This window comes from Microtus oregoni, unplaced genomic scaffold (assembly GCF_018167655.1).
Source record: "Microtus oregoni isolate MIOR12 unplaced genomic scaffold, Mior012 000005F_ref0000423, whole genome shotgun sequence".
In the NCBI taxonomy this organism is placed as follows: Eukaryota; Metazoa; Chordata; class Mammalia; order Rodentia; family Cricetidae; genus Microtus; species Microtus oregoni.
The window spans coordinates 62144227-62158810 of NW_024543064.1; the positions used below are offsets into that span (position 1 = coordinate 62144227).

The following is a 14584-nucleotide window of genomic DNA, read 5'->3' on the forward strand; positions in this document are numbered from 1 at the left end:
ATAAGAATCTCAAATTGTGAGAAACATTTAAAGAAATGTTCAACATCCTTAGCCATCAGGGAAATGCAAATCAAAAATATTCTGAGATTCCATTTTACACCTGTCAGAATGGTTACCACAAGTAACAGCTAATGCTGGAGATGTGGAGCAAGAGGAAGACTCTTCTATTACTGGTGGGAGTGCAAATTTATAGATCCTCTTTGGAAATCAATAAGATGTTTTCTCAGAAAATTGAGAATCAATCTACCTCAAGACCCAGCTACACCATTGTTGGGTACATATCAAAAGGACACTGCATCCTATCTCAAGGACATTTGTTCAACTATGTTCATAGCAGCTTTATTCATAATAGTCAGAACTTGAAAACATCCTAGACATTCCTGAACTGCTGTGGGACAATAGTCTTTTATCCTGTCGCTTGTATTATTTTTAATAAAATGCTGATTGACCAGTAGCCAGGCAGGAAGTAGAGGCAGGGCAACAAGAATGCTAGGAAGAGAGAAGCACATTCTGCCGTTGTGACCCAGCCACAGAGAAAGCAATATGTGACTGCCTCGCCAAAAAAAAGCACCAAGCCACATGGCTAACATAGACAAGAATTATTGGCTAATGTAAGTTATAAAAATTAGTTAATAAGAAACCTGAGTTAATGGGCCAATCAGTTTGTAATGAATGTAGACCTCTGTGTGATTATTTTGGGGCTGAGCAGCCAGGAACAAATAAGCAGCCTCTTCTCCAACAAACTGGCGCCAATGTGGCTAACTAAAATCCACTTAAAACCTGAGAAAGCTTAAAAAGTAATTTTAGACACACACACACACAAAAAAAAAAAAAACAAAAAACAAAAAAAAAAAAACACCAGAGTTAACCATGGCTTCTTGGTAGCCAGCATTTTGCTGGTGGTGTGCTGCAGCTCCTTTAAGAGAGATTTTCCTGATTCATTGCTAGAAGGAAAAAAGCCACTCCATTTTAAAATGCCGGCTTTCTGGGCCATGCTGCCAGCACGACCTCTGGCAATTCTAGGAGACCAAATATTTGGATGGGGTTTGTGAGCAGCATACTGCAGCAACTTCGACCAGCTGTGTGCCTGGAAGTGGCGATGTGCCTAGCTCTCAGAGGCAGTGAGTGGCTCTGCCATGCTGAACTGGGCAGAGCAAGCAGGCAAAACTGTATTGCCCCTAGCAATGATGCAGCTAAAGCTTTTAAGTAATACTTAGCATTTTAAGGACCCATCGTGGTCAGAGAAGACTTACAGATACACAATAAAAACAGATTCAGACATAAAAGACTTCTAGATGGGTCACAGTGCTAGATAAATGTATATAGGCTTGGGAGAGAGAAGAAAAAAGAGTATAGAGAGTAGTAAAGGAAGTAAATCTTTTTTTTAAAAAAAAAGTCTTTAAAGAAACAGAGTACAGACAGTCATAGATTAAAAGGAGTAAGAAAAATAAACCATGTAAAGATGGACTATATGTAGAGAGTCTGGATTATGTATATTATTGTGTTTTCTTTGAATTTTTTGACTCTGAAGGAGCTAAGTACAGAAAGATATTTCATTGTATGGGCTGCTAAGTTAAACAAGCATTCATATCATAAAAGTATCTTGACTTCAGAATTTTGGTCTAAGGATATGTTGCTTTAGAAAAGAGGTTCTTCTTTTGTTTCCACAGATGATAAGAACCTGTGGATTCATTCATGGTCAATATGGTTTGATAGACCACAATCCCCTGAGAGGTCACCATAAACACCCCCCCAAAATTACTTTGCCCAGTAAACATCAGGAAGAAGTTTGGACAAAACTACATCCATATTCCCAAATATTGTTTGTAAATGCTTATTTACATTTAAAGGGGGATATACTATAAAGATATGCATTGGTATAGATAGCTCTTGGATTATTGATACAAATTTAAGGTCAATCTTGTTATATGTATATTTCGGCTCTTGATTAAGGTATTGTGATTGTGTAGTTTATTTTTAAAATGTAATGTATAATTAAGAAATATAAGTTAATAGATAACCATCTATAATAGTCAAGCTTGTAGTCATATTAGTTAGATTTTTCTAGATGTATAGAGATATTTTTCAGTTAGATAGGTATTCTTTAAATCTTTCATAGACCTTATGAATATGGCATTTAAAATGTTTAAAAACTTAAGACTTTTCATGACAATGAGGCATGTCTGCTCCTGGCAGCACCAAGCTACTTCAAGAGGGTGATGGGCATTGAAGAGACTCCTTCTGGAGTTGCTTGACCATTGGCAAGAAACTGCTCTTTCCTAGACTGCTTGAAACTGGACATGCAGGATTTGCAGAAAAATGACTAATAAACTTGCCTAAAGGCGAGACGATCCTCCGGGATTCCTGCTTCATGAAAAGAGTCTGCTAGACATTCTACAGGACAGAGAAAAATGTGAATGACAAACTGCCAGTATAGGCAGAAATGTCTTTGAAATTTCCTGCTTCATGGAAAAGTCTGGTGGATACTCTGAGCCTGCCGGCTGAAGATGGATGCTCCAACGGTATGGAAGAACTTTGGGTGACTGTCCAGGTAGTAAGATGTCTCTGGTAATTCTAGAATTTTGGAAGTTGCTTGCAATGCATTTCCTGTTTATTTAATTAATATTATATCCTTCTGGAGTCTTCAATGGAGTTGAAGAATAGATATATACTTTTCCTTAGTTATGAGAAAAGATAAAGTTGATATAAATATTGTAACTGTAATTCTTGCTTGATAACTGTTTTGTTATATGTAATTTTACTATGTTAAAGTTAAAGCCTTCCTTTTTATTTCAACAGAAAAGGGGGAATGGTATAGAAGGTCCTTCTGTCTATGTATTGCTTTTATTGGTTAATGAATAAAGAAACTGACTTGGCCTATATCATGGGAGGAGGAAGGCTGAGTTAGAGAGGAGCCATGGAGCCACCACTGCCTGAGACAGAATTGCTGAAACTTTTCTGGTAGGCCACAGATTAATCTGATGCACAGATTAATGGAAATGGGCTAAATTAAGATGTAAGAGTTAGTAAATAAGAAGCCTGAGAAACTAGGCCAATCAGTTTATAACTAATGTAGACCTCTGTGTGATTCCCTTGGCGCTGAACAACTGAAGAACTGGGTGGGACAGAAACCTCTGTCAACACTGAGCCAAAGAATGTATAAAGAAAACACTGTACATTTAGACAATGGAGTATTAATCAGCTGTTATAAACAATGACATCATGAAATATTGAGGTAAATGGATGGAACAAGAAAAATTCATCCTAGGTGAGACAAACCCAGACCCAGAATGTCAAACATGGTATATACTTACTTATTCATGGATATTATCTGTTAAGTAAAGGTCCACAGCCACAGTGAAGTGAGGTGAGGTAACAAAAACTGCTCAAGGGGACACATGGATTTTGTGGGTGGACTGCACGCTGGTGGGGATGCAAATATAAGGGATCAAGTAGGGGGTTGGAGCTGCAGGAGAAGAATATTGAAATAGATGACCAGAAAGGGGTCATTTTGGGGTTGGGTAGAAACCTGGTATAGGAAAACTCTCAGGAATCTACAAGGATGATCCCAGCTAAAACTCCTAACAATAGGGGATACATAGCCTGAACTGGCTATACTCACAGGATGATGACTAGCCCGATTGTTATCAGAGAGGCTTCATTCAGCAACTGATGGAAACAGATGCAGAGGCCTAGAGTCAAACATTAGACTGAGATAAAAAAATCATGGTGAAGAGGGAAAGGAAGGATTGTAGGAGTTAGAGGGGTCAAGGACATCATGAGAAAATCCATAGAATCAACTAACCTGGGCTCATAGGATCTCACAGAGACTGAAACCAACAACCAGGGAGCCTGCATGGGACTGACCTAGGCCTTCTGCATATATGTGACAGTTGTGTAGCTTGGACTTCCTGTGGGACTCCTAACAGTGGGAGCACAGGCTGCCTCTAAGTCTTTTGCAGGATTTTGGGACCCTACTCCTCGTAATGGGTTTCCTTGCATAACCTTAATAAAAGGGGATGTGGCTAGTCATACTGCAACTTGATATGCCATGTTTTGTTAATATCATGGGAGGCCTGCCAATTTTCTAAATAGAAACAGAAGATGAGTGAATGGTCGGGGGCAGAGGAGATCTGGGGGGACAGACTGGGAGAAGAAAAGGGAGGGGAAACTAGAGTCAGGATATAAAATAGATAAATATAAAAGAAAAATAGCTCATCTGCACTTAAATATAGAAACAAAGTTCACTTTGTTTTACTGTTGGTAGCATCTAGTGGCTGGCCTACCTATGCACAATCTATGTTCATTTCCTTATTCATGCAGCAAAAGTGATATACAGCAAACTCAGATGTGAACCTACGACAAGTAGATAGCCTGGGGTTTCTGTTGCATGTCTAATAATTAAACCTGGACCTGAGTGGTAGGAGCATAACTGTCCTCTACTGTCGGCTCATCTCACTGCCAGAGGTGTGACGTGAAAAAATAGGAGGAATCCAGCACAGGCAAACATTACTTGTCAATTTAATTGAACCATGTTTTTGTTCTTTAATCATAAGTGAAAATGGCCTAAGCCAACTAATTTTATCCTGATTATTGCCTTTGGAGAAACAATGTATTAGGAATATATTGTTTGTATTTAAATAATATAAACCCCCTTTTTTTTCTTTTTTTTTCTTTTTAAACAACATGAGTACACCCCAATAGAAAAAGAGGCAGGCCAATAAGGAATAAGGAAAACTACTACTAATACAGTAACCCATCCAATTTTCAAGGTTAACAAGCAAAACATATTCAAAGCTATTTGAAGAAAATCAGAATGATTTGGAAATTTATATGTCAAGTATTGGAAAAGGACCTAATTTATAAAACAAAACAACACTAGACATAAAAAGGAGATGTAGGCCCCAATGTGAGAGTGGAGGAGTTTTAGTAGCAAGAATAACAAAGACAAAGTAGCCAAGGAACCTAAACAAAATCATACTGATTTCCATGATACTAGAGCCTAACAGGATGAAATGGCCTGTGAAGCTCTGAAAGAGAATGGCCACCATCAGCTAATATATTTGAATACTTGTCCTTAGTTGGTAGAGCTGCTTGGAAAGCATTAGAGAGGTGTGTCACTGGGAGCAGGATTAAGGTTTCAAAAGATTTATTCCATTTTAGTGTGCCATCTGCCTCCCATTTGTGGTTTGAGATATGAACTCTTAGCTGTTCTTGCTGCCATCACTTTGCTCAGCCATCACAGACTCGAAGTCTTTGGAACTATAAGCCCAATTAAGTATTTTTTCTTGAAAGAAAGAAAGAAAGAAAGAAAGAAAGAAAGAAAGAAAGAAGGAAAATGAGAGCAGAGGGGGAGCTGGCTCCTGAGGAAGGATACTGAAGTTGACCTTTAACCTTCACATACATGTGTACACATACAGGTGCACACATGTTCATTCACACTCTTCCATAGATGTGTGCCTAGATACACATGAACACAAACTCCTGTTAATACCTATACTCACAAATCATGTGCTGAGTTGTTCAACACATTTTCACATACTTGTCAGCCTTCGAAATATGAAAATAAAGCAAATCCTTTTCTATGACCTCAGCACAATTAAGTGGGAAAGTAATATCAGAGGGTTGTTTGGAAAATCCTCAAGTGAACTTAAAGAACATACATCTGATAAAGATTATCTGCTTGACTGGACTTCAGACAGCCTCCTGAATTTTCTCATAGACTCATTGTGTATTTCATAAATCTGGTATTAGATTTACACCGCTGCTGAGTCAGTCTGGCAGGAACCCTTCTGCCCCAAGCATCTTATCACCCTCCCTTGCTCATTCATCCTCCACTGTTCTCAAAGTGATGTCTCACCATCTGGAACTGTATTTAGCCAGAATCCTACTATGTCAGCTTAGCTACTCTCCCTTATCTGTGATGTTTGCTCTTAGTATTCTCCCCCCAAGTGATCCCACTCTGCTCTTAGGTGCTAATTCTCAAGTTCCCAGCCTCCAAATGCAGCTATAACCAATCTTTCTTTTCCACAGTAAAATCTCAGGTATATCTATAGCAATTGTGTTAAATCAATTCTTCCCTATTATACTTTAAATAAGTATGATAAAGCATTTTTTCTTTCAAACATAAATAGTCATTTCAGAGAAAATTACAAGAGGAGTTAGAAAATACTTTGAACTTATAAACAATTAAAATATGGCATTTCAAAATTTGTGAGGTGTAGATGAAGAACTGGAGTGTTACTGCACTTTCCACAGGAAAGATCTACAAGGCTGCAAGCTTCCCACAGAAGTAGTTGGAAAAAATCAAATTGATATTCACATATACATTTGAAATCTTGATGCCCTCTTTCTTGAAACCTAGATAAGTATTTTTCTCTTTTATACAGAATTGATTGTGGCTTTTTAATTCATTCATAGTAATTAAATTATGGATATTAATTCTTTTCTAGATATATACACTAGGAATACCATTTCGCATTTTATGGTACTTTTTAAAATTCATTTAATGGTATCTTCCAGTGAATAGAAGTTCATTACAGTTCACCTTAACAAGTTTTAGTTCATATTAAATGCTCAATATAAAAATCTTCACTTCCAAAAGGTCACAAATACTCTCCTACATGTTTCTCTAAATGCTTATTTATTGTCCCTAATCTTTTCTAATCTAACCTAATGCTGACCATCTAAACATTTGATTGCTAAGCCCACACTGACACTTGCATTAAATTAAGAGTTGACTTTTGGATTTGATGTGAGACAAGTCATCCAACTTATAAAAGTACAACTATTTAACTGAATTTCCTGGTATCATTAAGCATGCAGTCATCAGCTATTTGATTATTTCAAACCATTCTTACTTATCAAAACTCCTATATATTTGTTGACATACAAATCTCTTTAGTGTCTATAACAAGAATGGGAATTATTAGATTTACGTGCAGATAAAAATGAAATTATATTATATAAATAGAAATGTTAAAAATATAAAACCAATTAAGAGTTAATGAGATTTTTAAAAATTATCATACCATGTTTAATTTATATTTATTTTATGAAAAAGCAGGAATATACATATATATATATAAATAATATTATCCCATCTGATAATATATCATTTTATGGAATTAATAATTATTTTAAATAATTGATAATTACTATTAGCAATGAATATGCTACAACAAATAGTTTGAAATCAGCTCAGTAGTGCTTAAAATAACAAAATACAGAATTACTAAAGCCAGAAGTGGTGGCACATTCCTATAAGCCCATATTTTTATAAAAGGCATGATAGTCATAAATTCAAAGCCAGGATGCTTTGGAATTAAACCCTGTGAATGCAATGAATAGTGCCTAATTGTGTGCTATAAAATGAACTAAGGGTTGGAGAGAGAGATTACTTGGTAATAGCACTTGCTGTGTAAGCATGAGACTTCCCATGTGTGTGGCCTCCCATGCCTGGAACCCTGGTGCTCAGAAGAGTGGATAAAGAATGATTCTTGGGGTTTTCTGGATGCCAGGCTAGCTCCAGGTTCTGAGAAAAACCTGTCTCAAGGGAATAAGACAGAAAGAGTGATATGATACAGCAGGACCCCAACATTGTCCGCGGGCTGCCCTGACACCTGTTGATAGCTATTTCCTTCAAAGTGAGATGAAACACTCCATGTTGGAGGCAAACTCTGTAAGTCAGTACTTAAATAACCCAACAATTTCAGGACTAGGGCTTCAAATGTGCTCTACCACTGAGATACACTCCATGTCTCCTGAATTATACTTTACAAGTCACCTGGAAGTACTGGCAGAAAAAAAAATAGATAAGGAATAAGGTGTGTGTGTATTTAACGGTTTTGTTTCTAATTATGTGTATCATAGGGCCCATGAATACAAATGCCCATGGAGGTCAGAAGAGAGTGTCACATGCCCCCTAGATGGAGTTATAGGCAGGTGACTGGAACTGAACTCAGGTCTTCTGCAAGAACTGTATGCACTCTTAACTGTGGAGCACTCTCTCCATTCCTAACATGGAAGTATTTAAAAGTTTATTTTAATAGATGGAAAGAAATGGTAGTCGGTTGAATAAAGCTGAAAAAAGATAGAATTGAAACCTGAAAAATTCAACTAGAAAAATAAGGTTAATAATTAAAAAAAAAGGGTTTACATGTGGAAGGACTCCAGTAGGAGATAGAATATCAATACTTGAAGAGAAAGTAGCGGATTTAGACCAAATGAGCAAGAGATATTTGAAAAAAAAAAAACACAGAAAAGCAACATAGAGGAAATGTGGGATACTCTAAAAACAAAACAAACAAATCCTTCAGATTATATACAGAAATGAGGGAGAAGACTCCCCAGTCAATGACATGGGAGTCTTCAAAAGATCATAGAAGAAAACTTGCCCAAAGTAAGAACAGACACATCCATAAAGTACAAGAAGCACACAAAACACTAAATAGACAAGATCAGAAAAGAAAATACCTAAAGCATATCAAACTTAAAGTACTAAGTATTTATAAAACAGGAAGTTTATTGAAGGATAGAAGAGAAAACAAACGATGACAAAACAAAAAACAAGTTACATATAAAGGAAAACCCATAATAATAATTGATTTCTCAATGAGAACTTTGAAAGTCAGAAGAGCCTAGAGCAATACATTTCAAGTCCAGCAACATATCCAGCAAATCAATCCACCAAAAATTAAGGATGAAAGAAATGATCCATAAAGAAACAGATTTAAAAACTTTATATCCAAACAACAAATCTAAAGAAAATAGAGAAAGTAATAATTCAGTCTAAAAAGAGGCGTGAGCACAGAAAAGAGACTGTGGAAAGTAATATGAAACCATAATTACTAAGATATGAAGTACCACTGAGAACACAACACCAAAAATCAACAACACGATGAACATTAACACATACATTTTAATATCAATGGCCTCAATTCTCCAATCAAAAGACATAGACTGAATAAATGGTCAAGAAACAAAATTCATCTACTTTTGCTTTAAAGATAAGACAGCATCTTAGAGTAAAAGGAGATACAAAAGTACTAATATCAAATGGGACCAGGAAGTAAGCAGGTGATGGTATCCTAATATATGACAAAATAGACATCAACAATAATACTAACCAGAGGTGATAAGGAGGGAGACCATCAGTTAACCAATAGATATGCACCAAACTCTGGAGTATCCAACTTCATGAAAAGGAAACAAACAAACAAAACTATCACTAGATTTAAAGACACAGCTAAACACAAATTACATATCTATTAATAGGTAATAAATAGAGAAACATCATGATTAGTAATCATATCTCAAAGTGACTTAACAAATATCTACAGAGCATCTCAACCAAAAACCAAAGAGCACATTCGGCTCAGCAGCACATGAGAGCTTTCCTGAAACACATGACATTCTAGGACATAAAACAAATCTTTACAAATTCAGAAAATCTGAAATCACTGTTTGTATCTTATCTGGCCACAATACTATAAAACAAAATTGATAGCCAACAAATTTATAATAAAACACAAACTTATGGAGATTAAACAACTCATTGCTGAATGGTGAATGGATCAAAGAAGAAACCAAGAAAAAAATAAAAAATTTTCTAGAACTATATAAAATTGGAAACACAAAACTAAAAGGACATACTAAAAGCTGTCCTCTTAGGGAAATTTATAGCTCAAAGTTTCTTCATTAAAAAGTCAGAAAGAGCACAAATAACTGACTTCATAACAATGCAACTCAAAACTTTGGAACAAACCAAATCCAAACCCAGGAAAAGGCAAGAAATAAAAAAATAAAGAAATCCAATGAAATAGAAAGGAAAGAAGGAATAAAGGAAGGAATACAAAGAACCAACAAATCTAACAGCTGGTTCTTTGAGAAAATAAACAAGAGTAAAAAATATTTTCCCAACACACCAACTTCAAGTAAGCAAAAACCCAAACTAATAGAACCAGAAATGAATACGGAAACACCAAAAAAAAAATCCAGAATATTTAAGGGAATATTTTTAAAACCCAGACTCCATTAAGCTGAAAAACAAAAAAGAAATGAAAGAATTTATAGATTCATCCAAATTATAAAATTAAACTAGGAAGAAGTCAGAAACTAATCAAACCAAATAAAAAAGAGGTGATTAAAAAGTGTGGTTATTTGGCTGAGAATGATGCCTATAGGCTTATCTATTTGAATATGTGGTCCCCAATTGGTGGAATTATCTGGGAAGGAAGAGGAGGTGTGGCTTTGTTGGAGGAGATTTGGCCTAATGGAGGAGGTTTATCATTAGGGGTGAGCTCTGAAGTTTCAGGATCCTACAGCATTCCAGTTGGCTCTTACTTCCTGTGTCTTGTGGTTGTTGTTTCAACATTTAAGCTCTCAGTTAATTCTCCAATGCCTGCCTGCCTATCTGCTGCCATGCTCACCACCCTGATGGCCATGGACTCACCCTCTGAAACTGTAAGCCCCCAAGTAAATACTTTCTTTTACAAACCGCCTTGGTAAAAGGGTCATTGTTGTGGGATATTTTTTTTTCTTTAAATAGTGATTTTATTCTTTGTATATTTTCCCCCTTTGTTTTTTTTTAACTTTTTTTTTATTGAGAAAAGAAAAAAAAAAAACAAATTTCCTCCTCCTCCCAGCCTCCCATTTCCCTCCCCCTCCTCCCAACCTTCTCCCCCTCCCCTCACTCCTCTCCCCCTCCCTCTCCAGCCCAAAGAGCAGTCAGAGTTCCCTGCCTTGTGGTAAGTCCTAGGTCCTCCCCCCTCCTTCCAGGTGAACCAAAGGAAAAGCATATAGTTGTCCTCTTGGCTATGGGAAATACGTAATGTTGTGGGATATTTTAACTATGTAAAGATGTATTGCATTTGTTTATACTACAGAATATTACTTTAACTGTGCAAAGGTGAGTTACATTTGTTTATGCTGCATTTGTTTAACGATGTGTATGGATGTGTTTAATTATGCAAACATATGTTGCCTTTGTTTCACCTTGCCTGCCTAAGGCACCTGATTAGTCTAATAAAAAGCTAAATAACCAATTGCTAGGCAGAGAAAGGACAAGCGGGGCTGGTAGAAAGAGAGAATAAATAGGAGGAGAAATAGGCTCAAAAGAAAGAGAGGAAGAAGAAAACAAGGGAGAAAAAGAGGGACATGCCCAAGACAAGAAACCAGGTAGCCACCAGCCAGCCAGACTTGAGAAGCAGTGAAAGTAAAATCTAAAAAAGGAACAAAAAGTAAAAAGCCCTGAGGCAAAAGATAAAGAGAAACAGGTTAATTTAAGTTTAAAGAACTATCCAGAAACTACCCTAAGCTAGACTAACATAACTAATAATAAATCTCTGTGCCATGATTTGGGATCTGGTTAGGGGTACTAAAAGAAAAAGGCTGGTACAGGTCATACATTGCCTAGTTTTATGTCAACTTGACACAAAGCATAGTTATATGAAAGGAGAGAACCCCAATTAAGGAAAATCCTCCATAGGATTGGGTTGTAGGACATTTTCTTAATTAGTGATTGATGCTCTTGGTCATGGTGTTTTGTCACAGGAAAAAAAAAAAGGAATAGAAACTCTAAAACAGTTCTCCACACAGTAACAAAAAAGTAACTAAGACAAATAGTAATTAAATACTGTCTACTAAAACGTGCCCAGGGATCAATGTATTCACATCAGAATTCTGCAGAGCAGATCCAATCCTTCTTAAGGTTTCAAAAGAATAAAACCAGAAGAAATACTCCCAAATTCCTTCTATGAAGCCAGTAGCAATTCAACAGCAAAACCAATTAAAGGCACAATAGAAAAGAAAACTATAGGTCAATATCCCTGATGAACATAGACTCAGAATGCTCAATTAAATAACTGCAAACAGAAGACAGACATACAACAAAATGATTATACACTATGACCAAGTTTTCATTGGCCCTGAAATGGAGGGACAGTTCAACGAAAATAATAAATGGACTTAAAGACAAAAATAAATCACTTATATCATCTTAATAGATGAAGAAAATCATTTGAAAAAATATAATATGCTTTAATAATGTAAGTCCTAGAGAATATAGGGCTAGAGAAATCTATTTCAACATAATAAAATTTATATATGAGAAACGCACAATCACCAACATCCTAAATGGAGAAAATCTTGAAAGAATTACATTTAATTTAGGAATGAGACAAAGATGACTACTGTGCCCATTTCTATTCAACATTGTGCTTGAAAAACTAGCTTGAGAAATGAGGCAAGAAAAGGAAATTAGAGGGATACAAATAGGAAAAGGGGTGAAATGATCCATATTTGCTTATGTCATGATGCTATATATCAGGGATGCGATTATTCTTGCAGTCCAAAGTTCCAAAAGTCTTCCTCATTCTTCCAAAACAGCATGACCAGGTTCTTCACAGGAGCAGCCCACTCTCTGACAGAACTTCTGTATTAGTAACCTTCCCACTGCTGTGATAAAATAAGATGACCAGTGCAACTTCAAAAAGAGCTTATTTGGGCTTACTGTTCCAGAGTAAGAGTCCATCATGGTGGGACACTGCAGTAAGTAGCAGACATGAGGAGCTTTAGAACTCATTTCTGTATCTGGGAGTACACACACACACACACACACACACACACACACACGAGAGAGAGAGAGACAGAGAGAGACAGAGAGAGAGAGAGACAGAGAGAGAGAGAGAGACAGAGAGAGAGAGAGAGAGAGAGAGAGAGAGAGAGAGAGAAGATTTCTGAAATTTGGAATTGAAATTGACTTGGTTTTTTTATCTGAAAGTCAATATCAAGTGACATATTCCTTCTGGCAAGGCCATGGCACCTAAACTTAATCAGACAGTGGCACCAATTGAGAACCAACAAATGTCCTACACTGTGAAGGACTTTTCTCACTCAAACCATCAATATTTATGTCAGAATAACCTGAAAAAGATTTTAAAGCAGTCAAAACTAAAATTCTCTAAGGAACAATGGTAAACATTTCTATAATAAATAAAATAGTTTCAGTTAATAAATAGATTATATAAAGAATGACCAAATAGATACTTTTACCTAAAAATTGCAATTTCAAAATGTACTGCCTGGATCTAATATAAGAGATGAAAGAGGAGAGAAAGGGAAATTTTGGCGTGAAGAAACAACACTAGAAATGAGCTAATCTATACAGATACAAAACAGGGTGAAAACCAATTGAACAGTGTCTCGGGACCAATGGGGCAAAAGTCTATTTGTCACTAGAATCCTAATGGCGGAATGAAAAAATATTTACAGAGATAATGGCTCAAAACTCTGAAATTTGGCAAACTTATCCCAGTGTTTTAAAAGACTGAGAGACCCATGCTTTTTATTGTGTCCCATATTTCCTGGACTCTCTGAACATGGCGAACAATGAGGGCTGATGAGAAGCCAAGGACAATGGCACGGGGTTTTGATCCTACGCAATGTGCTGGCTTTGTGGGAGCCTAGCCAGTTTGGATGTTCACCTTCCTAGATATGGACAGAGGGGGGAGGACCTAGGACTTTCCACAGGTCAGGGAACCCTGACTGCTCTTTGGACTGGAGAGGGATGGGGAGAGGAGTGGGAGGAGGGGGAGAAGGATGGGAGGAGGGGGAGAAGGGTGGGAGGAGAGGGAGGGAAATGGGAGGCTGGGAGGAGGTGGAAACTTGTTTTTTTTTCTTCCTTTTCTCAATTAAAAAAAAAAGCAAAAAATAAAAAAAATAAAAGACTGAGAGAGTCCAAAACAAGCTATATCCAAACAAATCTACGTCAAGATATCTTAGTATCAAGCTTCTGAAAAAAATAAAGCAAAATGAGATTTTATTGAAAGCAGGCAAAAATGAGGCATTATCTATAGGAGAAAAATCATCCAAACAGTGCCTTTCTCATCACAGACCACTGGGATATGGCCTGTGTAAGTGGCACCTTTTCAAGTGCTTAAGAATTATCCAATCCAAAAACATATTCTCAAAGATCCTGCAAATTCAAAATATAAAGCTGTAAATATTTAAGATAAAGCAAGTAAAAAATAAATCCTATGGCAGACTTATCTCTAACATAAAGACATAACTTACTATTAGACACTTAACAATGTATAATCAGAAATCAAAATAAACATCATAACAATATTTATGATAGCTCTAAAACTTAAATGCTTTATTCCATATCTAACAAGGATTTTGTTTGTTTGTTTGTGACTGTGTCTCATTCTGGAACACAGGCTAGCCTGGGCCTCATCACCTCCCTAACAATAGCTTCCCAAGTGGGATTAAAAGTGGGCACCACCACAGCAGCTAACAAATACATGTGACATACAGAACATGTAAGCTACACTATCTAATACTAATAAAATCAAAAGCCCAAATAATTCATTGACATGTTCCTTTTTGGAAAATGTAGACTTAATATAGTTAATGCTTTTACTCTTCTCCAAATATCTCTGAACTGTAGTTTAGTTCCAATCAAAGTTCCTACCTGAGTTTCTTACTACAGAATTTGTGTTTTCAAAGTCTTTTTTTTTCATACTTAAAAGTATGAACAAAGTACATAGAAGGGTCATAACAATTCTGAAGTTTAACACACTGT

At 36.3% G+C, this 14584-nt stretch overlaps 1 protein-coding gene across 4 annotated transcripts in view; it reads right to left on the reverse strand.

Annotated features, from left to right (window-relative positions):
- Positions 1-14584, reverse strand: part of Cntln (centlein) — a 257955-nt gene that overhangs the window by 110542 nt on the left and 132829 nt on the right. For 2 of the 4 annotated variants that reach the window (XM_041651059.1, XM_041651058.1), the window contains exon 13: positions 13843-13975. The exons of the other annotated variants lie outside the window; for them this stretch is intronic. In XM_041651059.1, coding sequence (XP_041506993.1) covers positions 13888-13975 — 88 coding nt within the window. In that variant the 3' untranslated portion in view covers positions 13843-13887. Of the gene's footprint in view, positions 1-13842; positions 13976-14584 lie in introns of those variants that run through there. 4 annotated transcript variants of the gene reach the window in all.